This window comes from Macaca fascicularis, chromosome 9, assembly GCF_037993035.2.
Source record: "Macaca fascicularis isolate 582-1 chromosome 9, T2T-MFA8v1.1".
Classification (NCBI taxonomy): Eukaryota; Metazoa; Chordata; class Mammalia; order Primates; family Cercopithecidae; genus Macaca; species Macaca fascicularis.
This window is the reverse complement of record NC_088383.1, coordinates 98,471,153-98,497,244: the sequence shown is the minus strand read 5'-3', so window position 1 is coordinate 98,497,244 and position 26,092 is coordinate 98,471,153. Positions and strand designations below refer to the sequence as shown.

Sequence of the window (26,092 nt, the reverse complement as noted above, 5' to 3'; positions counted from 1 at the left end):
GCTTATTTGTCTCTTTTGGAATGGGAATGTCTATCCTGTGCCTATTCCACCATTGTATTTTGGAAGCAAGTAACTTGTTTGATTTCACAGGCTTACAGCTAGAGGGAAATGTGCCTCAAGATGAATCCTGCCTTGAATCTCATCCATACCTGATTCAGATGAGACTCTGTACATTGAACTTCTGGGCTGATGCTGGAAAGTTATGACTTTTGGAGCTATTGCATGAAATGAATGTATTTTTTATGTGAGAAGAACATGAATTTGGGGAGCCAGGGTGGAATATTGTGGTTTAAATGTGTCCCCTAGAAAGCATGTGTTGAAAATCCCCAGTGTAACAGTGTTGGGAGATGGAGCCTAATGGGAGACATTTAGGTCATGAGAGCTCCATCCCCATGAATAATTAGTGCCATTATAAAAGGGTTTGAGGCTGTGAGTTCACTCTCTTGCTCTCTTGTGCATGCATGCTCTTTTGCCCTTTCACACTTCCATCATGGGATGACGCAGCAAGAAGGTCCTTGCCATATGCAGCCCCACAGTCTTGGCCTTACTAGCCTCTAGAATTGTGAGCCAGATAAATTTCTGTGTCATTACAAATCACCCAGTCTCAAGTGTTCTGTTATAGCAGCACAAAATGGACTAAGTCACTATTAATACTAGTTTTATTTATATTAATAGAGGACATTTTATCTCTCTCTCTCTATATATATATATCTATATATATATTTGCTGAATGACCAACTGTGTAGACATTTAATATTAATGTCATTGCTGTTATTTAATTACAGAGGCTTCCAAGACTCTGAAATACCAGGATTTCCACAAACTCATCTTGCCCTGACTGGGAATCTTTTGGGGACTGGATTTCAGAGGATTCCCCAACCCGATCTGATACCATTTCTTCAATGGAAGCTTCCCTAATACCCTCTCATGTTTCTAGAAGCAGGACACATGACCTATGTCACAAGTCTTGACCTGATTGTCATAGATTGCCTCACCAAGTATAGCATACCCTCTCTGAGAGTGATGCTGGCAAATTAGTGAATAAGAGGACTGTGGAATTTATTTGATTGCTAATCTTGTGTCAGGACATGGTTATTTTTTTAAAAAGGAAGTATCCTCTTTTGATCTTAACTGTTTGATATCTCAGCCCTTGAGTGAGGCAGTTATATGCAAAGGAGATGAGAAAGATAAGAAAAGTGAGTATTTTTCCTTTATAAAAGCCATGTGATTGAACAAAACTTCAGAATTCAGAACAGCTACATCCAGTTCTTGGGTCATTTTTTTAACCCATTCTCCAATAATTGAAAAAATGTCCTTGCAAATATGTGCAAGACTCTGGAATCTTCCTCTGGCAGATGATGAATGAGATGACTATTTCTAGGTGCTTGCCTTCAACACCAGCACATGCACCTTCTAGTACTCTTGGCCTTGATCCTACATTGAATCTGAGGCTGCAAGGACTTTAGATAGAGGCTCAGGACAGACTGGACCTGTATGAACCTCTGTGAGTTGTAGTTAGCCTGGGCAGCCAGTTACTTGGATCCCTCCGGGGCTTCTGGACAAACAACTCTTTTATAGCCCAAGGTAGATCATCAGGGGCGACCAGAGATAGGAATAGATTCGTTGACTTCAAGATTGACATGAGTTAGCAGTATGGTGAGGCTTCCAGCAAAATGGAAGCACTCAATAAATGTTAGCTATTATTACTGTGGTGGTGTTAGATGTTCTTCCTTATACTAACTCAAAATCTGTCTTCCTATAACTTCTACCCCATGGACAATTCAATACATCCAATTCGTCTTCTACATAACAGCTCATGAGATATTTAAAGATAGTTATGTTATCTTGACTCTTTTTTGGGTTCTCCTCTTTGAAGAACCAAGACCAATACTCTTGCCTGCCAGATTCTACCTATGTGACTCAGTGCAGGTTATACTGGGTTGCTGACAAGTATTTAAGCAAGTTTGGAGGATGACTTCTTGGGGTAGTCATAAAGGAGATCAAGTAAGTATTGACCTGGGTAGCCTTGAACTCTGAGATTTAATGATTTCTATTAAACCTACAGGGACTAACCAGTTTTTAATTTCTTTGGGCTAGGCACTGTGCTAGACTCTGCATGTGATATTTGGTTTCATGTGACTCTAAGCTAGAGTGTAACCTGAAGCCAACTGTATGGCTTGATTTCTTCACTCAGATGCTGTAATAGCTCCAGAAATCACTAAACCCTGTGTGTGAGTCAGGACCTGAACATAGTGGAACCTGTTTACTATTCATACTCCCCCAACTACCTATGTTTGATTTAAAAAAAAAAGTTAAAAGGATGTTGTGTTTTTAGGATGTTCCATACTAGGAAGTTAGTATACATTTGACTAAGGAGATAATCACATCTTCTTACCTTTTATGGAAGGTCTTATGTTTTTTTGTGGAAGGTTTTTACTTTGAGAAAGGGTCCAAAAGTGATTTATTCTTTGGGGTTACCACATAATATTTCATTAACACTTTTGAAGAGTGGTAGGGGTACCATTAATTATGCCAGTACTACAGATATAAACTGGGACTATCCTAGGCAAACCAGGAGTCTCAGCGTTGTGCTAAAGCCAACTTATACAGGCTATGGGTGTTTATATGCATGACTTCCCAACTCTGCATTTCAATATTCTTATGCTGATACCTTGAAATTGGCCATGATGGATATATATATATACACCATGGAAACTGGTAAACACTGGAAATCAGGGCTTTATTTTCAAAGAACCAGTTGTTAAACATTTACCAGTACACAATGACTGGGACACAGTTCACAGAAGAAGCTCATAGAAAAGTCCCAGCGGGCATCAGTAATACCAATTGAATTATTGAAGCATTTGACGTAGAGAAGGGGAGTAAAGGTCAGCATGTCCTTTGCTAAGTAGGACAATCTCTGAAGATGAGAAGTTTGATGAGGAAGGCTTATTCTCAGGAAAGAAAGTATTCAACAAATACCTCAGGGCTCACTATGGTTAGTATGAGGGTAGAATTTCTTTAGAATCACATCGTTATTTTCCTCCCTTCCTCCTTCCTAAATTCCTACTGTAAATGTAGCTGGGCTTAGTGCTGGATTACCCAGCAGGTAGACCAAGCAGGTGTTAACTGTTCTATCAATGCTAGCAGAAAATAATACATGTGCTTTTTTGTGTATGGATATGTAGACATGCATGCACCTAAGTATTAATCATGGAAAATTATAAATTTGGACTTATATACTTATTTCATAATTCACTATTGTTTTTGTTTTTTAATGACTTCAATTATTTTGAGTTATTTGTTCATTGTGGATTGGGGAACACCAAATTTTTTTTTTCTTAAATAGATATAAACCTGGCCCCAGTTGAGGCTTGTACCTTTCTAGGGTGATTTATAATTTATTTACTGCTGCTGAAATGTCAGGGTGGAATTGCCAGAATATTTTCATTATATGTTTCTGGTTAGGATAAGTGGATTGAAGTTTGTCCCAGCTAAAGGGAAACCTGTTTGATATATTTGGTTCCATAAGCAGGATCTGTGTGGCAAAAAAGGGACTTCCCCAATTCAGACTCATGGTTTTTATTCCAAAGGTGACTGACTGTGCTCCACTTGTCCTCTTACTGTCCTAAGTGAGCATCTTGGAAAGTGTTGGGATTTTAACAACTATTTCTGCATTTTAAGCATTATACAAAACTAGAGAATATAGCATAATGAACTGCCAAGTACTTATCACTCAGCTTCTATAATTACCAAATCATGTCCAATTTTATAATATTGAAGCCGACCTCAGAAATCATATGTTCAATATTAAATGTTTTTGTCTTTATTTCCAAAAGAAAAGAACTTTTTTTTGAAAAAAAAAAAAAAACCCACAATCTGTTATTTGCTGTAAAAGTTAGTAGTGTACTATATCCAGTTGAGACTATAGTGTTTTATGTTGCACAATTAGATAAATTCAGTTATCTAACCACAATTAAAATTGTTACATCTCATTCGTAGGTGGATAAATGAAAACCTGATTTGTGTTGCCCCTGGAGAATTCTTTCATTTGCCCATACCTGTTGTTGTTTGTTTATGATCAATTTTTTTTTTTTTTTTTACCATTTCTTCATGGTCTGAGATTTGAAACCTCATTCTTAGAATGAAATAGTCCTGTGCCAAAAAGCTTTTTTGGAATCACCCAATTATCACTGGACTAGGAGTGATTGGTATCTCCTACAAAATTTTTGTCTCGAAATATAGATTAAGAACTAAAGAACAGTATTAAAAGAATTCCACCCTTCTCCTTTGCTCTGAAGCCATTTGGATGGGGCCAGTGGGAGCAGGCAAGCTAGCTCTCTGAAGACAATTAGGATGTAGGACTGGCCTCAGGCCTAGGAATCTGGAGTTGCTGGATTCAGGATTGAACCAAGGGTTGATAGAAGGGGTATTGCTAAAATTTGCAATTTCAAGCAATCTTTAGACCTACGACTCTGTGTTTTAATTTACCACAAGAGGAAAGAAAAAAATCCTGAATCAGTATCACTAAAGTTGTTGAACATTCCTGGGATCAAGCTAGTTAAATATCAGTGAATTCCTGTCTGTATAAACTGCCAGAACTGGTTTACTCTTGTCAGTTTTATGAAAATGTGCTTCAGATGCATTTTATACATCACTGCCTTCTTTGACAAGGTAGTATCATTTAACATATTCTAATAATTTAGGGACATCATTAGTATCAACTTTTATACTGGGTTGTAATACAGGAAAGTCTTAGGTAATGGTGTATAAGCATTTGGGTTTATTCATTCATGGATATTTGTTGTGCAACAGTTATATACAGCATGTAAAAAAAAACATGTTTGTTTAGAAATGTGGTTTTGCTGTGTTGCCCAGACTAATCTCCAACTCTTAGGCTCAAGCAAACCTCCTGCCTCAGCCTCCTGAGTAGCTGAGACTATAGGGAAGCACCAGCCTACCCAGCTTGGTTGCAACTTTTAAAGGGTCCAAATGTTTAATACAAAAACCTTAAAAAATTTTTTTTAACTATTTAAAAGCTATAATTTAAGAAGCACATTAGAGGCCAGGCGCAGTGGCTTATGCTTGTAATCCCAGCACTTTGGGAGGCCGAGGTGGGTGGATCACGAGGTCAGGAGATCAATACCATCCTGGCTGACACGGTGAAACCTCGTCTCTACTAAAAATACAAAGAATTAGCTGGGTGAGGTGGCGGATGCCTGTAGTCCCAGCTACTAGGGAGGCTGAGGCAGGAGAATGGTATAAACCCGGGAGGTGGAGCTTGCAGTGAGCCGAGATTGCACCACTGCACTCCAGCCTGGGCGACAAAGCAAGACAACATCTCAAAAAAAAAAAAAAAAAAAAAAAAAAAAAAAAAAGCACATTAGAGATCACCTAATGTTTGGGGGAGTTCTCTGAGCCTCAATTATGTAATCTGTAAAATGGGAGTAATAATAGTGCCAACTTCACTGGGTTTTGAGAACTGAATTAAATAATGCATGAAACGCTGCTAGCACATGGCACATAGTGTGCCCTAAATGTTAATTGATATACTGTTGCTGCGGCTGCTGGGTTAACTCATTTTTCACAGTCATTGGAATAAAATTCTTCTGAATTCCTATAAATTATTTATTGGTAAGTTTGTAGCTCTAAAGTCTTAAAGTTTGGCCTGTATATATCTGTCCACTTAAGATTGCATAAGCTAATATACTACTTCAGCACATGAGTACCAGAATCAATTAAATTTTAGTCAAGGCTTAGACATATTTTCTTGGCAAACCCTCTCACCCTGGCTTAGGTCAGTTACATAACAAGTAAATGGGTAACCTGTCAAGTCCTGGTAATGCTATCTTAGAGTTTTAGCACTAATTAAAAGGTTTGGATGTTTTTTTTTATTTTTATATGTGTTGCAAGCAAAGTGAGGAGTTGTTAGATATTTTTAGTATTCAGCAAGAAGCTGAAACATTTTCAGTAAATCTTTTCAAGCTGCTGAATCAGTTTTGATTCAAGAAATCCCTGAGATTGCAAAGGAAGCTGTTCAAAAGAACAGTTATGATTTGCAGCTGCTCTCTCTGATTCAAACTTTCTTCAAAATTGTGTGATCCAAATAAAGTACAGAAATAAATGGGTGAAGTTCATGAAACTGCAGCTATCATCCGTAAGTGACAGTTTCTAGCCTTTATGTTGAACAAGCATCATTGTTCTCATTAATTAACTTTACATTAGATGTGACATGATTTGTAAAATGAGACAATGCAAATAAGATGTCGCTTTTCTCTCTTTCATATCTGGGATTAGAATTAAGATAGAACTTTTAAAAGTTCCAACGCTAAAGAATTTGAAAAAATCTCACTCTTAATGGTATGGAAGAACACTATGCCCCCAAACTAAATGATCCCAGGCGAATAAAATATTTTGAATGTTCATATTTATATTTTATAAAGTTTTAATCCCTTTTCTCAGTCAGATATTACATCTAGCTGTGCCTTTGATAAAAATTATTATGGTAAAAAAGAATTCACTTGTAACTACAATGCCCGTCACTTCTAACTACAATGCATATAACCCCAGGGAATGCCAGTGATAACCCTGAAGGCAGCTGAGCACTGGACGGAAGCAAACACTTCCGAGTGATCAAAATCAGTGTTGGGGGCGTGATAGCTCATGCCTGTAATCCCAGCACTTTGGGAGGCCAAGGTGGGTGGATCACAAGGTCAGGAGATCGAGACCATCCTGGCTAACACAGTGAAACCCCATGTCTACTAAAAATACAAAAAAAAAAAAAAAAATTTACTGGGTGTGGTGGTGGGCACCTGTAATCCCAGCTACTCGGGAGGCTGAGGCAGGAGAATGGCATGAACCCGAGAGGCAGAACTTGCAGTGAGCCAAGATCGCACCACTGCACTCCAGCCTGGGCCACAGGGTGAGACTCCATCTCAAAAAAAAAAAAAAAAAAAAAAAAAAATCACTGTTAGGAAGTAGATAAAGTCAGAGATGCTCATGCATCTTACACTTGAGAGTGGTTCCTGTGCTCTCCTCAGAATCTATGTACTCTTCTTTTTTAATTTTATTTTTTACATTGACAAATAATAACTGTACATGCAGTTTCAACAGACTTGCTTTCCTGGTTTCTCTGCATTCAGACACAGCAGGTTCTGGATAGATATATTACAGTAACACTGACAGCAGTGAGAAATTAACAGCTTTAGCCCAAAAGCAAGACGTAGAAAACTATAATAGAGACAAAAGATTCAAACCGTAGCACCCAGGGAAGCACAAGTTTACATGATTCCTGAGGACATCAGTGTACAGTGAGCACAATAATTGATTCTCGTTTGACCGTGAATCATCAAGAAGACCTCAAATGTCATTCAGTCTGTTTTGTTTAAAAATATGGGGAAGTGGGTTGTGCATTTTAGAAAGATTATCTTCAAGAACTAACATAATTGGCATTTATATGTTAAAAATGTATCTTGAAATGAGAAAATTAAGATATAATTCACATACACCATACAATTCATCCATTTAGAGGATGCAATTCTATGGTTTTTAGTGTATTCACAGAGTTGTACAACTATCACAATTAACTTTAGAATATTTTATCCCCTCCCAGAAAATTATTAGCAGTCACTCCTCTTTTTCCCCCACAATCCCCAACCCTAGGCAACTAATCTATTTTCTGTCTCTAGAGTTTTGCTTATTCTGGACATTTCAAATGAGTAAAGTCATATCATACATGATTTTTTTCTGATTGGCAGCTTTCACTTAGCATAGTGTTTTCAGGATTCATCCATGTTGTAGTATGTATCAGTATGTTGTCCCTTTTTGTTGCCAGATAATATTTTATGGGGTGGATTTATCACATTATTTATCCATGTTCATCAGTTGATGAACATTTGGGTTGTTTCTACCTTTTGGCTATTGTGAATAATGCAGCTATAAACATTCATGTAAGGTTTTTGTGTAGACATGAGTTTTCATTTCTCTTGGGTATATATACCTAGTCCTAGAATTGCTAGATCATATAGTAACTCTTTGTTTAACCTCTTGCAGAACTGCCAGTTTTCTGAAGTGACTGTACTATTTAGCATTTCCACTAGTGGTGTGTGAGGATTCCCATTTCTCCACATCTTCATAATACTTGTTGTTTTCAATTTTTCAAAACTTATAATCTTAGTGGGTTTTAAGTCGTATCTCATTGTGGTTTAGATGTGCTTTTCCCTAATAGCCAATGATGTTGAGCATCTTTTCATTTGCCTGTTGTGGGCCAGAGCTCTTATACTCTCCAACATTAATATCTTATTATTTTAAACCTTGTATAAGTTTTAGTCTCATATCTAGTGAAATTACAAGTTTCTTTGATGGCTAGGGAATGTCAGACTTGACTTTGTGATAGTTACGATGCTTAGGAGGGTGCCCTACATAGAGCTACCATTAGTGAATATTAAAGAATTGTTTTAATTAAGTCATGTCTGATTTTCTAACAATGTGGATTTCACTCACAGCAGAGTTTTCACTCCTTCCCAGACTGTTCTCAATTAATGACCAGTTTTTGTGGACTAGAATGTAACTGCCAAGGGGACTGGCTCATTGCCGCTTCCTGACTCTGTTTAGCAGAGTGCCTCACACTGTCTAGGAACAAAATAAGTATCTGTTCAATCGGTGAGTGAATAAGCCCGAACGATTTTCCCTCAGTATCCATTGTGTTGGTTCCAAGACCCCCATGGGTACCAAAATCCTCAGATGCCCAACTCCCTTGTATAAAATGGGATAGTATTTGCATGTAATCTATGCATATCATCCCATATACTTTAAATCATCTCTAGATGATTTAATACCTACTACAATGCCTACATGTCACCTTATTCACATGGATTCTTTATAGCACCAGCACGTGGCAAATTTAAGTTTTGCCTTTTGGAACTTCGTGGAATTTTTTTTTTTTTTTCAAATATTTTCAGTCTGCAGTTGGTTGAATCTGTGATTGGAGCCACAGATATGAAGGAGCGACTGTAGTTGGTCTCAGATTATTTAAAGCAGGTGTTTTTGTCAGCTTGCGTTGCCATGTGAGCAGTTGGCATACCTTTCCTCAGTCCTCTGCCCCCGAGCTCAACTTTAGAGATTTGCCAGACTTTCACAGTTAAGAAATAAATGAACAAGGCCCATTTCTGGTAGACCTGTTGTTCCACCTGGTTGTGCCACACAGCAATGCTGTTCTCCCTGAAGCCTCTTTAATTAACCACACTCTGGTATTAAATTGTCAATAGTATCCCTAGAGTATGCAGTCACACTCTGGTGGCTTGTCAAGACAGAAAGCTAAACCTCTTGCTGGTTTAAGTGGGGATTTGTTTAAGCAGGTAATGAGATTACCATCTTGAGCCTTAGTGCTGGGCATTAGGAGGTTGAAGGAGCCATTCCTGGGTGGATGCTGTGCTCAGCTCTGGTTGCTGAAATGATCACATTGGAGACAGCCACATAGACGCATGGTGGTCATGTCCCTTGGCACACCTGCATGGTCAAAACTGTGGAGTCTTCTTTTTTGTCCAGGGACTACTTCTGATGAAGAAAGTGGCATAATTAAAGCTGAGGACCACACAGAAAGTTGATACTTATCTTCTATTGCCTCTAGATTGGGCAGAACTGGCAGCTTCTTGGTGAGAAATAGGGGTGATGACTGTAGCTGTCTGTATAAGTGTATTTTCCTCCCACCTCCTCTGGACAGCGTGAAAATGTAACTTTGGAATGGGAAACAAATTTCATCTGCCTACCATTTCCTCTCCTTAACACTTGAAGCAGAAATACACAGCTTGACTGTAGGCATGAAGGGGAAAAGATGAGCTCACTGGTCCCTAGAGTGACAGTCATCTTTCTCTGATTTTCCTGTAAGGATGGCATGGAGAGGTTTCAGGACCTTGGGAAAGAAACCAGTCTCACTGAGCTACTCAGGGACTTAAGGAAGAGACTGAAGGAAAACAAATTTTTTATTAACCTCATGGATTTGACATTTTTTGGGGTCTCCTCATCTCTAGCTTCATCTTATTCCTGCTTCCTCCTGGCCCAGATCCAAGCTAACAATACACTTCATGGTGCTATCAGAATGACATGGCTTCCTTTGCCCCTGCAAGAGCTTATTTTTTTTTCTTCTCAACCTAAAAAATAAAATAAAAGCAACATAGCTTTCATGTTGGTGTTTCTGTTTGTTGTTCTAATTTCACATGGTTGTCTGTGTCAAGGTCAGCCACGTGGGTTGCAAATCAAAGAATGTCTGTCTGCGTGACCTAAATACGTGAGTACTGTTGCCAGAGCTAACCTCTTGATGGAGGAGTGCATGCTTACTTTTAAGATGGCAGTCAGGGGGAGAGAGGAGCCCATCTAGGGAATTTAATTATATGTGGAATATTTCTAAACCACAGCCATGGGGTTTAGTCATGGCTGGATAATACCTAGTACTTCAAAAACTGTATTTAAAATTTGAAAATCACCTATGGCACTCATGCTATAAATTGCCAATAAGTAATTTCATTAACAAGCAATTACGTGTGTCTGGGAATGGGAACACCTGCCAGTTGGTGGCTGTGCATTGCCCTCAGCTGTCTGCCTCAGAGTTCTGCCCTCAGTTTCAAGCAAGAGCTACTCCTTCAAACTACAGTTTCTCACTTTTAAAACGTAGTCCAAGCTGGGCATGGTGGCTCACTCCTGTAATTCCAGCACTTTGGGAGGCTGAGGAGGAGAAGCATTTGAGCCCAGGAGTTCAAGGCCTGCCTGGGCAACATGGCTAAACCCCGTCTCTACCAAAAAAATGTAAAAATTAGCCGGAAATGGTAGTGCATACCTATAGTCCTAGCTACTCAGGACGCTGAGGTGGGAGAAACCCTTGAGCCTGGGAAGTTGAGGCTACAGTGAGCTGTGATAACACCACTACACTGCAGCCTGGGCAACAGAGTGAGGCCCCATCTCAGAAAAACAAACAAACAAATGTAGTCCAGCTACTTACAGTATTCATTTTGTTTCAACTAGAATAGTAGTTCTGAACTTGACGAGAATTACAGGGACCCCTTGTTGAAAGCATTTTCTGGGACGTGACTCCTATCCCACTGAATCAGAATCTCTAGGTGATGTCCTGGGAGTCTGTATTTTTAACAAGTGCCTTAGGTGATTTTTTATGATTAGGCAAATTTGAGAAACTTAAATGTGGCCAGTTATTTAAAAAAATATATATATAACTAAAACTTTGACTTTAAAATTTAGTTGTACTAAATAGTAAAATTAAAGTTGCTTTATGGAAATGTGATTGTAAACAAGTCACAGAGGCCAGGTTCAAATTGCAAGTGCAAAGTGGATGGTGGTATGGTATCATGCCAGTTTTAACCTGAAGATGGGTGTGGAGCAAAATGTAGAGGATGCCTTTTATGGGCCTAGGAACTTTTGCCTTCATGGGTCCCCTTCCTCCATACAAAATAAATAAAAATTATATTTTATTATTGTTGGCGTAAAGATGAATGTATTAATATTATATAGTAAATTATATTTTCCTTAACCTAAAAGTTCATATATTTTCTTCTGATTTTAAAATAAATTAAACTATTTCATGGGTGCCTAAAAGTATGGCAGGTCCTAGCCACTATGCCTCTTGAGCCTAACAGATGGGTTAACCCTGAGCAGCAGCGGTGATGAAATTCAGACCTGAGTCTCTGTGTGACTCCAATGATAATATTTCCACATGCCTCGAAAGTTCTGGAAGGAATTCTTGCTGTTCTCCTTTTCCTTCTCAAATACTAGAATATGATCAGCCCGTGTCTGGGTGAGAGGAGAAAGCTGATAGGAATCTGGGGCTGTGCCAGTTGAATAAAGATTATTGTCACACGAGGTTGTGACTGTACACTTTCCCACAGCGATTCCATCCCACAAACATGTGTGTGTCCTCTTCAGTGTAAGTTTAACATACAGTTTTTGCTAAGTTTGACATACAGTTTTTGCCCTGGCAGTGGTGCAGTGGGTGAATCAGCCTCTTCCCACCCTGAGGGAACCCTCGTGGTATCGAGCCTCTAACAGGCTGAACAACTTTGCTCTTGGGAGTTGGGCTTACCGCTGCCATCCTCGATGGCTTGCGTTCAGTGGATTTTGATCACTGGTTTGATATGGGCAGGCTGTTGCATGAGAAGAGAAGGAACTATTGTTGAGTTAGGGAATGAAGACATACTATTTTCTATGGGCAGGACCACAGATCTGCTATCTGTTCACTGAAGCAAAGTTATCGGGAGGCTGAGGTGGGCGGATCATGAGGTCAGGAGATCGAGACCATCTTGGTTAACACAGTGAAACCTCGTCTCTACTAAAAATTAAAAAAATAAAAAAATTAGCCAGGCATGGTGGCGGGCGCCTGTAGTCCCAGCTACTCAGGAGGCTGAGGCAGGAGAGTGGTGTGAACCCAGGAGGCGGAGCTTGCAGTGAGCCGAGATTGCACCACTGCACTCCAGCCTGGGCGACAGAGCGAGACTCTGTCTCAAAAAAAAAAAAAAAGAAAGAAAGAAAAGTGGCAGAAAAGCCAGAGGAAGAAAAAAACCACTCCAATCCATGATCTAGCTATTAATATTTTGGTCTAGAGTTTGTAGTCTTTTTTTGTGTGTGTCCAAATCGCCATTTAATTTTTAGACAAAATTATAACCGCATGAAATGTACCATTTAGTCCCTGCCCTTTTCACCTAATGATAGATAATGAACATTTGTCTCACATCATTAAATGATGTCCTACAAAGTGATTTTAATGGTGGTGTGCTATCCTTTGTTTTAATGAATAATTATTTGTTTAATCAGCCCTCTGTTGTTGGACAATAAATTAGTTTTCTTATTATAAATACAACTTCAATATTTTCAGTATTTTTTAAAGCTAAATTTTTGGATGCACACGTAATTTCTTTTAGGGTAAAATAGAACCAACATACCAAAGGGTATAGGAATCTGGAGCTTTTTAATATATATTTCCAAATAAACCCATAGAAAGATTACACCAGTTTACATTCCCAGTGGTAGTATATGAGCTTGTACCCTTGCCAACACTGGGTAATTACCTTGTAACTAAAATTCAAACTAAGGAAATCTGGTACGCATTAATTTGAAAGAACCCATGACTCAAATTTCTTTTCATAGAGTATTTAATGTTCAACAGATTGCTCTGTGTGCGATAATTATGGGTTTCTTTACAGTATTAGAGAAACACTTTTATTAAATTTTATATTCACAGTTTCCTCAAGGTCCTTAAATAGTTATTAGGTTTTCAACTGTGTTTCATGCTATTAAAAGTATGGTTTTGGAGGTCTTTGCATATGTATATTTAGGATGATAGAATGTGAGAACTAGACAGAACTTTAGTGATAGATTAGTCGACCTCCATTTAAAGACTAGTAAATGGGCCAGATGCAGTGGCTCATGCCTGTAATCCCAGCACTTTGGGAGGCCAAGGCAGGTGGATCACTTGAGGTCAGGAGTTCAAGACCAGTCTGGCCAACATGGCAGAATCCCATCTCTCCTAAAACTACAAAAATTAGCAAGGCGTGGTGACACACCAGGTCACCCAGCTACTCAGGAGGCTGAGACAGGAGAATTGCTTGAACACAGGAGGTTGAGGTTGCAGTGAGCCAAGATCTTGCCATTGCATTCCAGCTTGGGCAGCAGAGTGAGACTCCATCCCCCCAAAAGTAAAAATAAAGACTAGTAAATGGCTCAAGTAAGAAACTTGCCCACACAAATTCTGACTGTTGGAATATTCTTGGTTGTAAGCAATAGACACCTAACCTCAGACCAACTTACCAAAATGGGGATTTATTGGTTCATGAAACTGAAAATGGGCTTAGATACCTATTGTGACTAACCTTGGACAATTCCTTGATCTTTCTAAGTCTCGGTTTTCTTATTTGTAAACAGGATGTTGGACTCAACCTAAGGTTCCTTCCACCTCTTAACATTAAATGTTTCTGTGAATATATTATCAAATAATTTTGTTATACTGTCAACCAAATTTGTACGTAGTGAAAGGAAGGTTAGTCCTCAGAGATAGGAAATTTTTAAAGACATAATTTATTACACAATTAGATTTAACAAGGATATTTATTTATTTATTTATTTATTTATTTTGAGACAGAGTTTGTACTCCTATTGCCCAGGCTGGAGTGCAGTAGCATGATCTCGGCTCACTGCAGCCTCTGCCTCCTGGGTTCAAGCAATTCTCCTGCCTCAGCCTCCTGAGTAGCTAGGATTACAGGCATGTGCCACCACACCAGGCTAATTTTGTATTTTTAGTAGAGACAGGGTTTCTCAACGTTGGTCAGGTTGGTCTCGAACTCCCAACCTCAGATAATCTGCCCATTTCGGCCTCCCAAAGTGCTGGGATTACAGGCGTGAGCCTCCACACCCGGCCTTAACAAGGAATTTTTTTAAACTTGTGGACATCCTTAGGCAACTTGAACATAATTAATATTCATTTGGTGTAAAATATCTTTGGAGTGTATTGGGGGAACCAACCCCAATATTTCAACATAGGTTCTTTTCTATTTTCCCTAAGTGTTGGCTGGTTTGAGAAATAAAGAGAAAGAGTACAAAGAAAGAAATTTTACAGCTGGGCCTCTGGCGGTGACATCACGTATTGGCAGGTTCTGTGATGCCCCCTGAGCAGCAAAACCAGCAAGTTTTTATTAGGGATTTCAAAAAGGGAGGGGGTACAAACAGGGAGCAAGTCACAAAGATCACACGCTTGAAAGGGCAATAAAAGATCAAAAGGGCAGAAAGGCAGAGCAAGATCACAAGGCCAGGGCGAAATTAGAATTACTGATGAGGTTCCATGTCCTGCTGGGCACGCATTGTCATTGATAAACATCTTAACAGGAAACAGGATTCGAGAGCAGATAACCGGTCTGACTAGAATTCGCCAGGCTGGAATTTCCTAATCCTAGCAAGCCTGAGGACACTGCAGGAGACCAGGGCATATTTCATCTCTTATCTTCAACCACATAAGGCAGACACTCCCAGAGTAGCCATTTTAGAGACCACCCCCCGGGAATGCATTCCTTTCCCAGGGTTATTCCTTGCTGGGAAAAGAATTCAGCAATATTTCTCCTATTCGCTTTCTGCAGGAAGAGAAATATGACTCTGTTCTGCCCAGCCCCTCAGGCAGTCACACCTTATGGTTATTTCCCTTGTTCCCTGAAAATCGCTGTTATCCTGTTCCTTTTTAGGATGCTCAGATGTCATATTGTTCAAACACACATGTTTTACAAACAATTTGTGCAGTTAATGCCATCATCACAGGGTCCTGAGGTGACATACATCCTCAGCTTACGAAGATGACAGGATTAAGAGATTAAAGTAAAGACACATAGGAAATTATAAGAGTATTGATTGGGGAAGTGATAAATGTCCATGAAATCTTCACAATTTACATTCAGAGATTGCAGTAAAGACAGGCATAAGAAATTATAAAAGTATTAATTTGGGGAACTAATAAATGTCCATGAAATCTTTACAATTTATGGTCTTCTGCCATGGCTTCAGCTGGTCCCTCCGTTTGGGGTCCCTGACTTCCTGCAACAGAAGTGCTTTAAAGCTTTTTTTCTGTTGATCACATGATCCTTAAACATCTTTCCCCTCTGTTGGTTTGCTTAACAAATCTTTACAAATATTGGAAAAAGAAATTTCAGTCCTGCTGCCCCCTATTCACAGTAATCACACATAACTCCAACTTGGTAGAACCTTGAGAGAATTGTTACTCTCCATGGCAGCAACTGGCTGCTGAGTCAGATCCATGCCCACAGAAGCTCATCTTGAGCCCTTGGGTGCCTGATTTACATTCAGGAAGACATTGGCATTAGGGAATCTCACCAGGAACACTTGTCCCTCACCAGGAACACTTCTTAAAGCTCTGCAGCTGGTTATAGAGAGACTGAGATTTTACATTTAGTTTATACTGTGAAACCAAGAGGAGGTTGATTTTCTCATGCCATGCTCCCTTAGCTTTTTAAAATTTTTTTCTCGATTGATAGGAAATCTTTTCGGGTTTTTTTTCACCTCATGTCTTTGCTCATTTAGGCTATTTGGAGTTCACTGTATACCCTTGATAGCTACTGCAGGAAGCATAAATGACCCCCAGAGACTATTCTAGAATTCTCAAAAAGCCTTCAAGAAATAGGCTTTGTTTAAAACATCAACTACCAATAAAGTTTTAAAATGTTTTAGCCACAATATTTGAAATGCAGATTTATTTCAGTTTTAACTACTACCAGATTGACAATCTTGGTTTGTATTTTAAGAAATTTTTAGACAGAAATAAATATAACAGGACCTATATACCTTTCTATCACTCAGCTACCACATGTTTGTCTGTGATCATGACAGTTCTTATATCTAGTTCTGCCAGAGAGGGAATTTTTCCAGCTTTAAAAACAGCAAAAGATTTTGATTTAGGGGTATATTAGTCAGTATAGGCAAGGTTATTCTGCAGTAACAAATAACCCTCAAATCTCTGTGGCTTAAAACAACAAAAGTTTATTTCTTGCAGCACAAGTTCATTGAGAGGTGGCTGACTCATCTTTATTTTGAGACCCAGATGATAGAACAATTGTCTTAAATTTTGCTGGTTAAGGTAACAGAAAGAATCTGGAAGGGTCTCACACTAGCCAGAAGTATTCTTGCCTGAAAGTGATGTACACCATTTCCATTCACAACTTACCAGCTAGGTTAGGAACATTGCCCAGCTCAAGTATAAAATGGCCAAGAGTTGCATTCTGACCCCATGGACCTGGAAGGAAGAGACCAGAAATACTTGGCCAGCTGTACTAGTGACACAGGTTGCTCTTCTGGTTACCAGATATTTGTCTCACTCTCCCTCTTACAGGCAAAATACATTCATTTGTTCCCCAAAGGAGACTGACCCAAAGTCTCACCCAGCACAGTATCTGGATGATGCCTAATTTAGGCTCTTACTCAGGGGATGATATAAAGTCATTTCTACATCAACTCTGGATGTGATTCCTCTTGATCTAGAGACTTCTGAATTTAAAGTGGCAAGTTATCTGCTCTTCACCACCCCCCCCACATTGTATATTAGTATATAATGGTGAAACAAAGATTGGAAAATTAATCTATACTCACATTCAGAAAGGGGGTGAATGGGAGATACCCAGCAGTCACTGGTGCTCAGTCATTCTAAAATGCTGAAGCAATTCTGAAATCCCTCTGGGCCCCCTGCCTTGTAGGTGAAGGGTCCTTTAGGGTCCCGATTCTTCTCCCTGGAAGAGCCTTCCCAGTCCATTGTTGTCTTCAGCCCTTGGCTCCACCCCTTGAGAGGTATCTTTTATTCCCGGTAGACTCTGATTGCATCTAAAGTGAACACTGAAGAATATGCCTGTGTTAGAGACTGAGCAGCCTTCTCGGCTGCTTCCTGACTTTAGAGAGTTGAGGGCTCCAGAGGTTTTTTAGGTCTTGAACAGTTTTCCCAGCTGTTTTAGGTGTGAGATTGCAGTTTCTTTGGCAGTACAATTGTTTTTCAAAAGAAAATTGGTTTCTCATCTATTTTATTCCAATTTATTTCCATATGCCAAGAGTTAAGCCCTCAATTCCTTCTAAGCATATTTGTATTTGCTTATTCCTTTGTGTTTTTGTTTCCATGCCTTTATTTATTGATGATGGCTTTGTTGAGAGAGCTACAAGTTTAGCATGTTTTCCCTTAAGCTATTCTAATTGAAAGAATTAACCAAGAAGCCACAATGTCAACTATATCTTTATTGGAGACATCTTAACCCTTTCAGAGTGTTAACAGTGGGTGTGGTAGCCATTCTATCTGTTGGGAGAGAGAAGCGGCTGCTTTTTCCAGCCATACAAGTGCAACTTAATGGACTCTATTCCCTTTTCTTTCATCTATAAACCAGTCAATTACGAGCTCATCTCTCTCTTTTTTCATTATACCTTTTAAAATGCAGTCAATAGTAATCAATACATGCTACTAACATTAGACTTTCAACGTCTTTCACTAGATCTGCTCATTCTTTAGGTGTATTATCTGCCTTCCAAGTTATCATACATGATCGTTTTACTAAATGCTGTGCCAGTCTCCAGAATCAATTTCTTCACTCCCTGTTGCTAAGCCACTACCACATTTTGTTGTGGTTAAAGCAGCACTTCACTTTATCAGTTGGAACAGGCCAGGTTCTTTTGCAGTGACAAACAATATCTTTTGCAGTAACAAACAACATCCAAATCTCAATCGTTTAAAAGAACAAAGGTTTCTTTTGTGCCTATGCTCTATGTTCATTGTGGGTTAGCTGTGGCCTCACTTCAGGACCTAGGCTGACAGATCAGCCACTACCTGGAATGCTTCCCATTGCCATAGCAGAGGGAAAGCCCCGGAGGGTCTCATGCCTGTAATTAAATGCTCTGGCCTGGAAGTAACAATGTATCTATCACCTTTGTCTACCACTAAAGTTTTCCTTCAACATTGTTTTTGAGTTCCTATCCAGTAAGATACTTCTTTTTTGAGATGGAGTCTCGCTGTGTCACCCAGGTTGGAGTGCAGTAGAGTGACCTCGGCTCACTGCAACTTTCGCCTCCCGGGTTCAAGCAATTCTTCTGCCTCAGCCTCCCAAGTAGCTGGAACTACAGGCACCCACCAGCACGCCTAGCCAATTTTTGTATTTTAGTAGAAATAGGATTTCACTATGTTGGCCAGGATGGTCTCGAACTCCCGACTTCAAGATCCACCCGCCTCGGCCTCCCAAAGTGCTGGGATTACAAGCATGAACCACTGCGCCTGTCCTTTTTTTTTCTTTTTTTCTTTTTTTAAGAGATGGATTTTCGCTATGCTGCCTAGGCCAGAGTGCAGTGACTATTCACAGGTATAGTCAGTATGCTACAACCTTGAACTCCTGGGTTCAAGAGATTCTCCTCCCTCAGCTGCTTGAGAAGCTGGGACTACAGGCAAACAGCTCTAAAATGCCTTTTGAGGTATATAAATATAATTGATTTTCATAACGATGTAGTATTCCATCATATAAATATGTCATATTTTACTTACATATTGATGAACATCTAGATTGTTACCATTTTTTATTATTACAAATTGCTGCAGTGAACATTTTTGCGTATGTCTCCTCATGCACATGTACAGAATTTTCTCTAGGAATTAGTTCTTTTTATTTAAAATATGTTGATCAAAGATGGATGTACAGCCATTTTATCTGTAGCACTTGGTTTTATGAACATCAGTTTCTGGCTTATACGTATCTCACCACAGTGAAAACCATTTTGAATGAGTGGGTCAGTTTATTTGTTTGCAAAAGTCTTCCTGTGAAGTTTGAGCCTGGTTTCCTGCTGTACGTTGTTGATGAAGACTCTAGAAATATTTTAAAATGACATCTGGTTCAAGGAGGAGTAAGAGGTGAATACAAACTTCCTGTATCTAAAACCAACATCACTCCTCTTGGCAAACACAGAATAAGCTCTTATTAGTTGTTCAGCTGAATTGATCAAAGCATCTGAGTATCCTGGATTAAAGAAAACGTGAGTCATGGATCATAGCTGCACTAGGATGTTCTTCCTTCTCCTTCTTTCCTGTCTCCATCCACAGCTTGTGCCTGGGAAGCCTAGGTTTAGGTAGATCTTGATATCAGGAAGATGAATAAAATTGTACATTTAATGTAAGACAGTGTCCTGAAAAAGCAATAAATGTGACTAGAAGAGCATTAGATTTTTCATGAAGGTAAGAAATAAACATAGGTAAAGAAAAGCCAATTTCTTTTGCCACTTAAACCAATACTACAGTTCCTTTAAGAAGCTGAGGTGGGCAGATCACTTGAGTCCAGGAGTTCAAGACCAGCTTGGGCAACATGATGAAACCCCAGAGATAAGATAATTCTTATCTCTCTTACCTTAATCCAAACTAATGATATAACATTTAGCTGAAATTTCAAAACTCTATACTTTTTCCAATTGTTTTGTTGAGTTGCTAAGAAAAACTTTGAAATGGTTTCAGAACGAGCTGGAGATGAAGCAGGAAGAAGGAACCAGGGTTCTGAACAACATAAAATGTTCAGGCGTCACCTACAGTGTTTTTAAAAGTGAGACCTCTTTTCAGTTACCTGTATTTACCAACATCCAACCACGTAAAAGGTTATGTGCGGGCTCTTCCTTCCAGACGTCTGACAGCAGCTGTACCTGGGCCAGTTCTGCATTTCTGGTACAGAACTAGTTTGTTTTCTGGGGTTTACACAGCTTGTTCAGTTCTTGTTATGCTGAAGTATCTCCTATTTTCCATTACTGCATAATTCTTTCTTTTTTTTTTTTTTCTTATCTGCATGTACTGAAAGCTCTAAGTGTAGAATCCCTTTTCCTGGATCTCTAGCCACCAGCTATACAACCTACTCATTCTGCCACTCCTATACATATTAACAACTGGGGGCCTTCTATGCTTTTCCGCAGGCTCATATAATCATGAACATATTAGAGATTATGCTTCCTACCTTTCTTCTCTTCTCCCTTCCTTCCTTCTTACTTCCTTCCTCCCTTCTTCTCCCTAAACCAAATAGGCTTAAAAAGTTATTTACATTTATAGGCATCTCTTGCTTTTCTTATTAACAGAAGATTCGGGAAATATTTCTAGCCTACTGGAATAGATTTCATTCTTTTTTTGAGGATTGGGGGGGTCTCACTCTGTCACCCACGCTGGAGTGCAGTGGTGCAATCTTGGCTGGCTGCAACCTCTGCCTCCCTGGATCATGTGATCCTCCCACCTCAGCCTCCCAAGTAGCCGGAACTACAGGCGTGCACCACCACACCTGGCTAATTTTTGTATTTTGGTAGAGATGGGGTTTCGTCATGTTGCCCAGGCTGGTCTCAAACTCCTGAACTCAAGCAATCTGCCTGCCTCAGCCTCCCAAAGTGCTAGGATTACAGGTGTGAGCCACTGCACCTGGCCTCACTCTCTTTTTAATAGCTGCCTAATATTCTACAGTTTGGAAGTCATATATTTTATTGAACAGTTTCCCTGTTAAAGGACACTCATCTTATTTCCAATTTGCCTTGGTTTTGTTTTTGTTTTTTGATTTGAGCATGATAAAAGATGCTGCAGTGAACATTCTTATGCCTATCCTGGAATACTTGTGTTTTTTTTATGGCCCAGGAAAGGGCTTTGCTGAGTTAAAAATGCATGTGTACTTTCAATTGTAATAGATGTTGTCAAAATATTTCCAAAATATTTCCCAGCAATGTTCCAAAATACCCTTCCCCCATCCTATCCATTGTAGGCAGCTTCCCCGCTCTGATAAGAAGGGATTGCAACTGCAGCACTGGTGGCATAGCCCAGGCATTTGTTAACATGCCATAGTATATTTCCGGGGAGTTTAAAACTCCACCCAAAAAAACTGTGGTCAGACTCTTGATTTGGGTTACTTGCAATATTTCTTTTGTATTTCTTAAAGAATTCATAGAAAGTTGACAGCAGGGAAGAAATTCGAGATCATTTTAATGCAATCCATTCCTTTTACAGATAAGGAAATTAAAATCCAAAGAGGTGGAAGGAGTTACAGTGAGCTACTTACTGTTTGCTGCTTCAGGGAAGCAGATGTTCCGAATCCCAGTCTGGGGCTTTACTTATTACAACATGCTGCTCCTGCACTGGGGCCCATGCTGACAGTGAGTTTTAGCGAATAAACCAACAGACTTCATCTGTGAGCTGAATCAACAAATGGAGATGACCAGTTTCCAGTTTTTTCATCTCCTGCTAGGACAAGCGAGTTTCCCAGCCTACACTGGTTGTGGAATTTGCTTTGCAAACGTCTGCAAAGAAAACAAGACATTTGTTAACTTGGTCTTCTCAGTGAAATTTGTTGCTCTTAATCTTTTGAGGGCCTGGAATTTTACTTTTCTATAATGCTAGAGTTTCTGCTCAACAGGCGAGAAGCAGCTATCTTGGATCATAACCGAAATAACAATAGTGAGGCAGAGGAAAGAAGATTTTGTTTACAGAAATGGTTTCCTGCCTGGCCGTCCTCCCTCTGCCCTCCTGAATTGAAAACTAAGTATTAGTAGGGGTGCCTAGAAAAAAGACCTTCTGTAGGGCCCATTGATGTTTCTGGCAGTGTAGAGAATTTGACAAGGGTTTATATGGATGTTCTCTAGGGCTGAAATAAAAGAAACTTGGAAGGAAGCTATTTTTGCACCCTGAGTCTTTAAACTCAGCTTTAATATTACAGTTTCAGGTTTTGCCAATGGATTCTGTGAGGGAAATAAAAAGGAAGACTCCAGCCTTTGGGTTCCCATTTGGGTTTGCTCTGTGTTCGTTGCAGAGCATTTGACAGTATGGCATTAACTTTCCAGGCTGTCTCTAAATAAAGTCAGACTGTTTAGGTAGCTCACCTCTGCTCATGTCAGCTCTTAACAATAAAGAACTTTTATAACAATAAAAATCATCATGATGGAGATTCATATTATCATAGATAAGCATCACAAGCACATTAAGTATACTTTCACCTAGAGGCATGCCTTTGTATTTCAGACCTGGCCATGGTTCCTCTGGTTTACTAGTTTCCAAGTCTGCAGATTGGAACCACTAGGGAACTTTTAAAAGATATTCATGTCTGGATACCATGCCTGAATTAAACGAGTATGTGCGAGAGGAGGCCAGAAATTGAATATTAAAAGCTTCTCAGCTGATTCTAAAAGACAGCCAGGTTGAGAATTTCTGAGCAGGCTATTTGGAATAGACAGTATGTCTCTGTTTGATGCAGAAAGAAATCAGATATAATGCGAGTTGTTCTTTTTAGAATTTCGTGTCTGCGCATCATCTCTCGTAGTCTACTTCCTCTCTCTTTCCCCATTCTATATATTGTATAGATTAAAACAGTGGAATCACATCTTCTAAAGTCAGTTCATAAAGCAAAAAAATGGAATCATCGAAATGCGCCCTAGGTTAGAGACCAACATACCATCTCTTGGTACACCCAGCATGGTCAATTTTTCCTCTAGGATTGAAGCAGATCAGTTTCTTTGGTGAAGATTCTGACAAAAAATAGTTAGCAATTGGGATCCAGGATGTATGCAAAAAATATATATATCTATATTTAAATATTAGAATAACACTCAGCTTGGTGAGATACTTGAACCCTAGGAAGCACACAGGAATTGAGACTGCCTTAGGAAACTGCAGAATCCTATTTCTCATCTCACTCAATTCTGAGTGGAGTGCAGTGGCGTGTGAGCAGAGCCATGGGCACTCTTTCAATTGTAAAATTTTCTCTATCTGTGACTCCTTCTAGGCACATATAGTTGAATTCAAATAAATTGAATGTTAAATGCACATGTAGATATGACACCACTGCATTTCCTTATTTAATATTGAAAAACTGAACACTTCTTTGCATGCATAGCTTTCAGCAGCGCTCTTTCTTTCTGTCCTTTAGCATTCCCATGGTTTGGCATGGACATCGGTGGAACGCTGGTTAAATTGGTCTACTTCGAACCGAAGGATATTACAGCCGAAGAGGAGCAAGAGGAAGTAGAGAACCTGAAGAGCATCCGGAAGTATTTGACTTCTAATACTGCTTATGGGAAAACTGGGATCCGGGACGTCCACCTGGAACTGAAAAACCTGACCATGTGTGGACGCAAAGGGAACCTGCACTTCATCCGCTTTCCCAGCTGTGCTATGCACAGGTTCATTCAGATGGGCAGCGAGAAAAACTTCTCTAGCCTTCACACCACCCTGTGTGCTACAGGAGGTGGAGCTTTCAAGTTTGAAGAGGACTTCAGAATGGTAGGTCGGGTTTGTCTTTGTTAAAACAGCAAAACCTTTCACATGTCCATAATCATGGCCACTCACACCTAAGAACCAGACTACTAGCCTTGGGACTCTGGACAAGCTTATGTCACCTCTCTGTGCCTCAGTTTTCTCACCTATACAGGAATAAAAACAGCTCCTACCTCACAGGGTTGTTACATGTAGGATTAAATGAGATAATATGTACCTGGCACTTAGTAAGTGCTCAATATAGTTATCATCATCATCATTTCTATTACAATTATTACTGGGTAATATGCTAAAGGCAAGATGCTAAAATCCCTTCTGAAGTATTTCAGTTAGAATTATCCACAGACTTTTACTATATAATCATGATGCCAATTTTATGCGTATATAAACAGAGACCCACGGGAAGGCTTCTATGACTCCTATCAAAAATGATTACTTCTATCTACGCATTTGCTCTCAAGTGCCTTTTTTCAGCATATGAATGCCATTCAGAAGTTTTGCTCACAAACAGAAGTGAAGTCTGTAATATTATTTATCAGTGAATTCCTTCATTAATGAATACCATTTAGGGAGTATAATTTTATATAGTAAGGATAAGACAATGCTGTATCCTGACTGGTAGTACATACCAAACTGTACGTTGCTTATTTAGATTTAACAAATGAAGCTAAATGGAAGACGTGGATAGGTAACATGCAGTCCAATGTTTCTCTTTTTTTTAGCATTCCTTTAACATCTGTGCATTCCAATTTCTTCATTTTCTACCATCAATATAATAATCTCCATACTGTGTAGTCTTTATAAAGTGAGAATAAAGTGAAACAATAGATGTAGATATATCTTGGAAAGGAAGGGAAGGAAGCTAGATAAACAAAAGTGATTGAATATAGAAGAAGGAAGGGTTGGGAGATTTTAGGATTAGTCTTACTACAAAGTCGAACATATAGTTAGGTAAGTCATAAAACACATATTCTCAAAGCCTGTAGTACAAATTACTGCCATTTTGTGCCCAACTAATGTAATCCAGTCTTGCTATAAAGTCTGTCATTAATGAATCAGTGCACATTCATGATATTTAATAAAGCTATAAATGCAAATTTTACTTGTGCCATCAAAAGTAACCCCATTTACCTCATTGATTATAGTAAGTTTCTGTAAGAGCAGACAACAGAGTCCTAGAATAGTATCCTAAGTGAGACTAATTATCTTCAGGTTTTGTTTTTTTCTTCTATGTCCCCTCCTATTACCCATCATAGAGTTTGACTTGCCACTTACTTAAATGACCCATGGAATCCGTTTCTCACCAAAGAGGCTCATGATCAAAGAGTTTTAAAACTGAGACGTTTGAGATCCATGGGCTTGAGAACTAAGTTTCAGTCCATAATGGAACCTGAATTCCAGTCCTGTTTCTAGATTTCATCAGCTAGGTGACTGGGCAAGACCTGTCCCTCCTCTGGGCCTCATTTTGTCATCTGCAAAGAGGTGGGAGTAAGACTTCAGAACTGAAGGTAACCTCTGGAGGTGAGAAAGTGTAGCATTCTTGTGCTATATAGATAAGAAACTAAAGCTGCCAGAGAGATCAAAAGCTTCTAGCAATGCCACTTAGGTAAGAGCTGGGACTTGGACTCAATTCTGATTCATAAGGAAATACTGATCCACTCTTACTGCTCTGAGCTCCTCAGGTCCCTCAAGGACACCCTATCTGTCCATTTGCACTGGAGAGCCTGAAGTGAACCAGAGTGACCCAGAGGATTTATGCAACCTCTGTCAATGCCTCCATCTCCCCCCTGGGGTAATGTATACCCTGGGAGAAAGTTACTCAATATGTGCTGGCCACGAGCAGGTGTATTTCTCAAGGTTCTTAGCTGAGAAAAGTCACATCTCATTACGACCAAGATAAAGAAGCCTCTCCTCCTTTGGACAGGCTTTTGAAGCCGAATGAGGAGACTGGAGTAGGGAGCAAGTATGTAGCATTTGTTAAATAGCCTGGCCAGGTTGGGCATCCATCTGTTAAAGAAGAGTCTATGGACTGCCTTCTGTATCCAGGCTGAGTCTCAGCCAAAGTGAAGACAGAATTGAAATAGATAGATCTTTTCCTATAGCCTGTTTGATATTATGTTAGTGATGTGCCTGAGTCTTTCCAAATTTTATGAGGATGAATAGGTGCTATCCTCCTTCCTAAGCATTCATTCACTCACTCAACAAATACTTTATCATGCACTTTCAATGCACCAAGTACTGTTATGAACAAAATAAAGCCCCTGCTCACCATGATCTTGTATTCTAGTGGGGGAAGACAGTCAATAA

The 26,092-nt window shown here is 39.4% G+C and overlaps 1 protein-coding gene across 19 annotated transcripts in view; it reads left to right on the top strand.

Moving 5' to 3' along the window:
• Nucleotides 1–26,092, top strand: part of PANK1 (pantothenate kinase 1) — a 119,572-nt gene that overhangs the window by 68,166 nt on the left and 25,314 nt on the right. For all 19 annotated transcript variants that reach the window (XR_012417924.1, XM_074002180.1, XM_065521129.1 and 16 more), the window contains one exon: nucleotides 23,439–23,791. Coding sequence is in view for 18 of the 19 variants with exons in the window: in XM_074002178.1 (XP_073858279.1) it covers nucleotides 23,439–23,791 (353 nt within the window). In the remaining variant the exon portion in view is untranslated. The remainder of the gene's footprint in view (nucleotides 1–23,438; nucleotides 23,792–26,092) is intronic.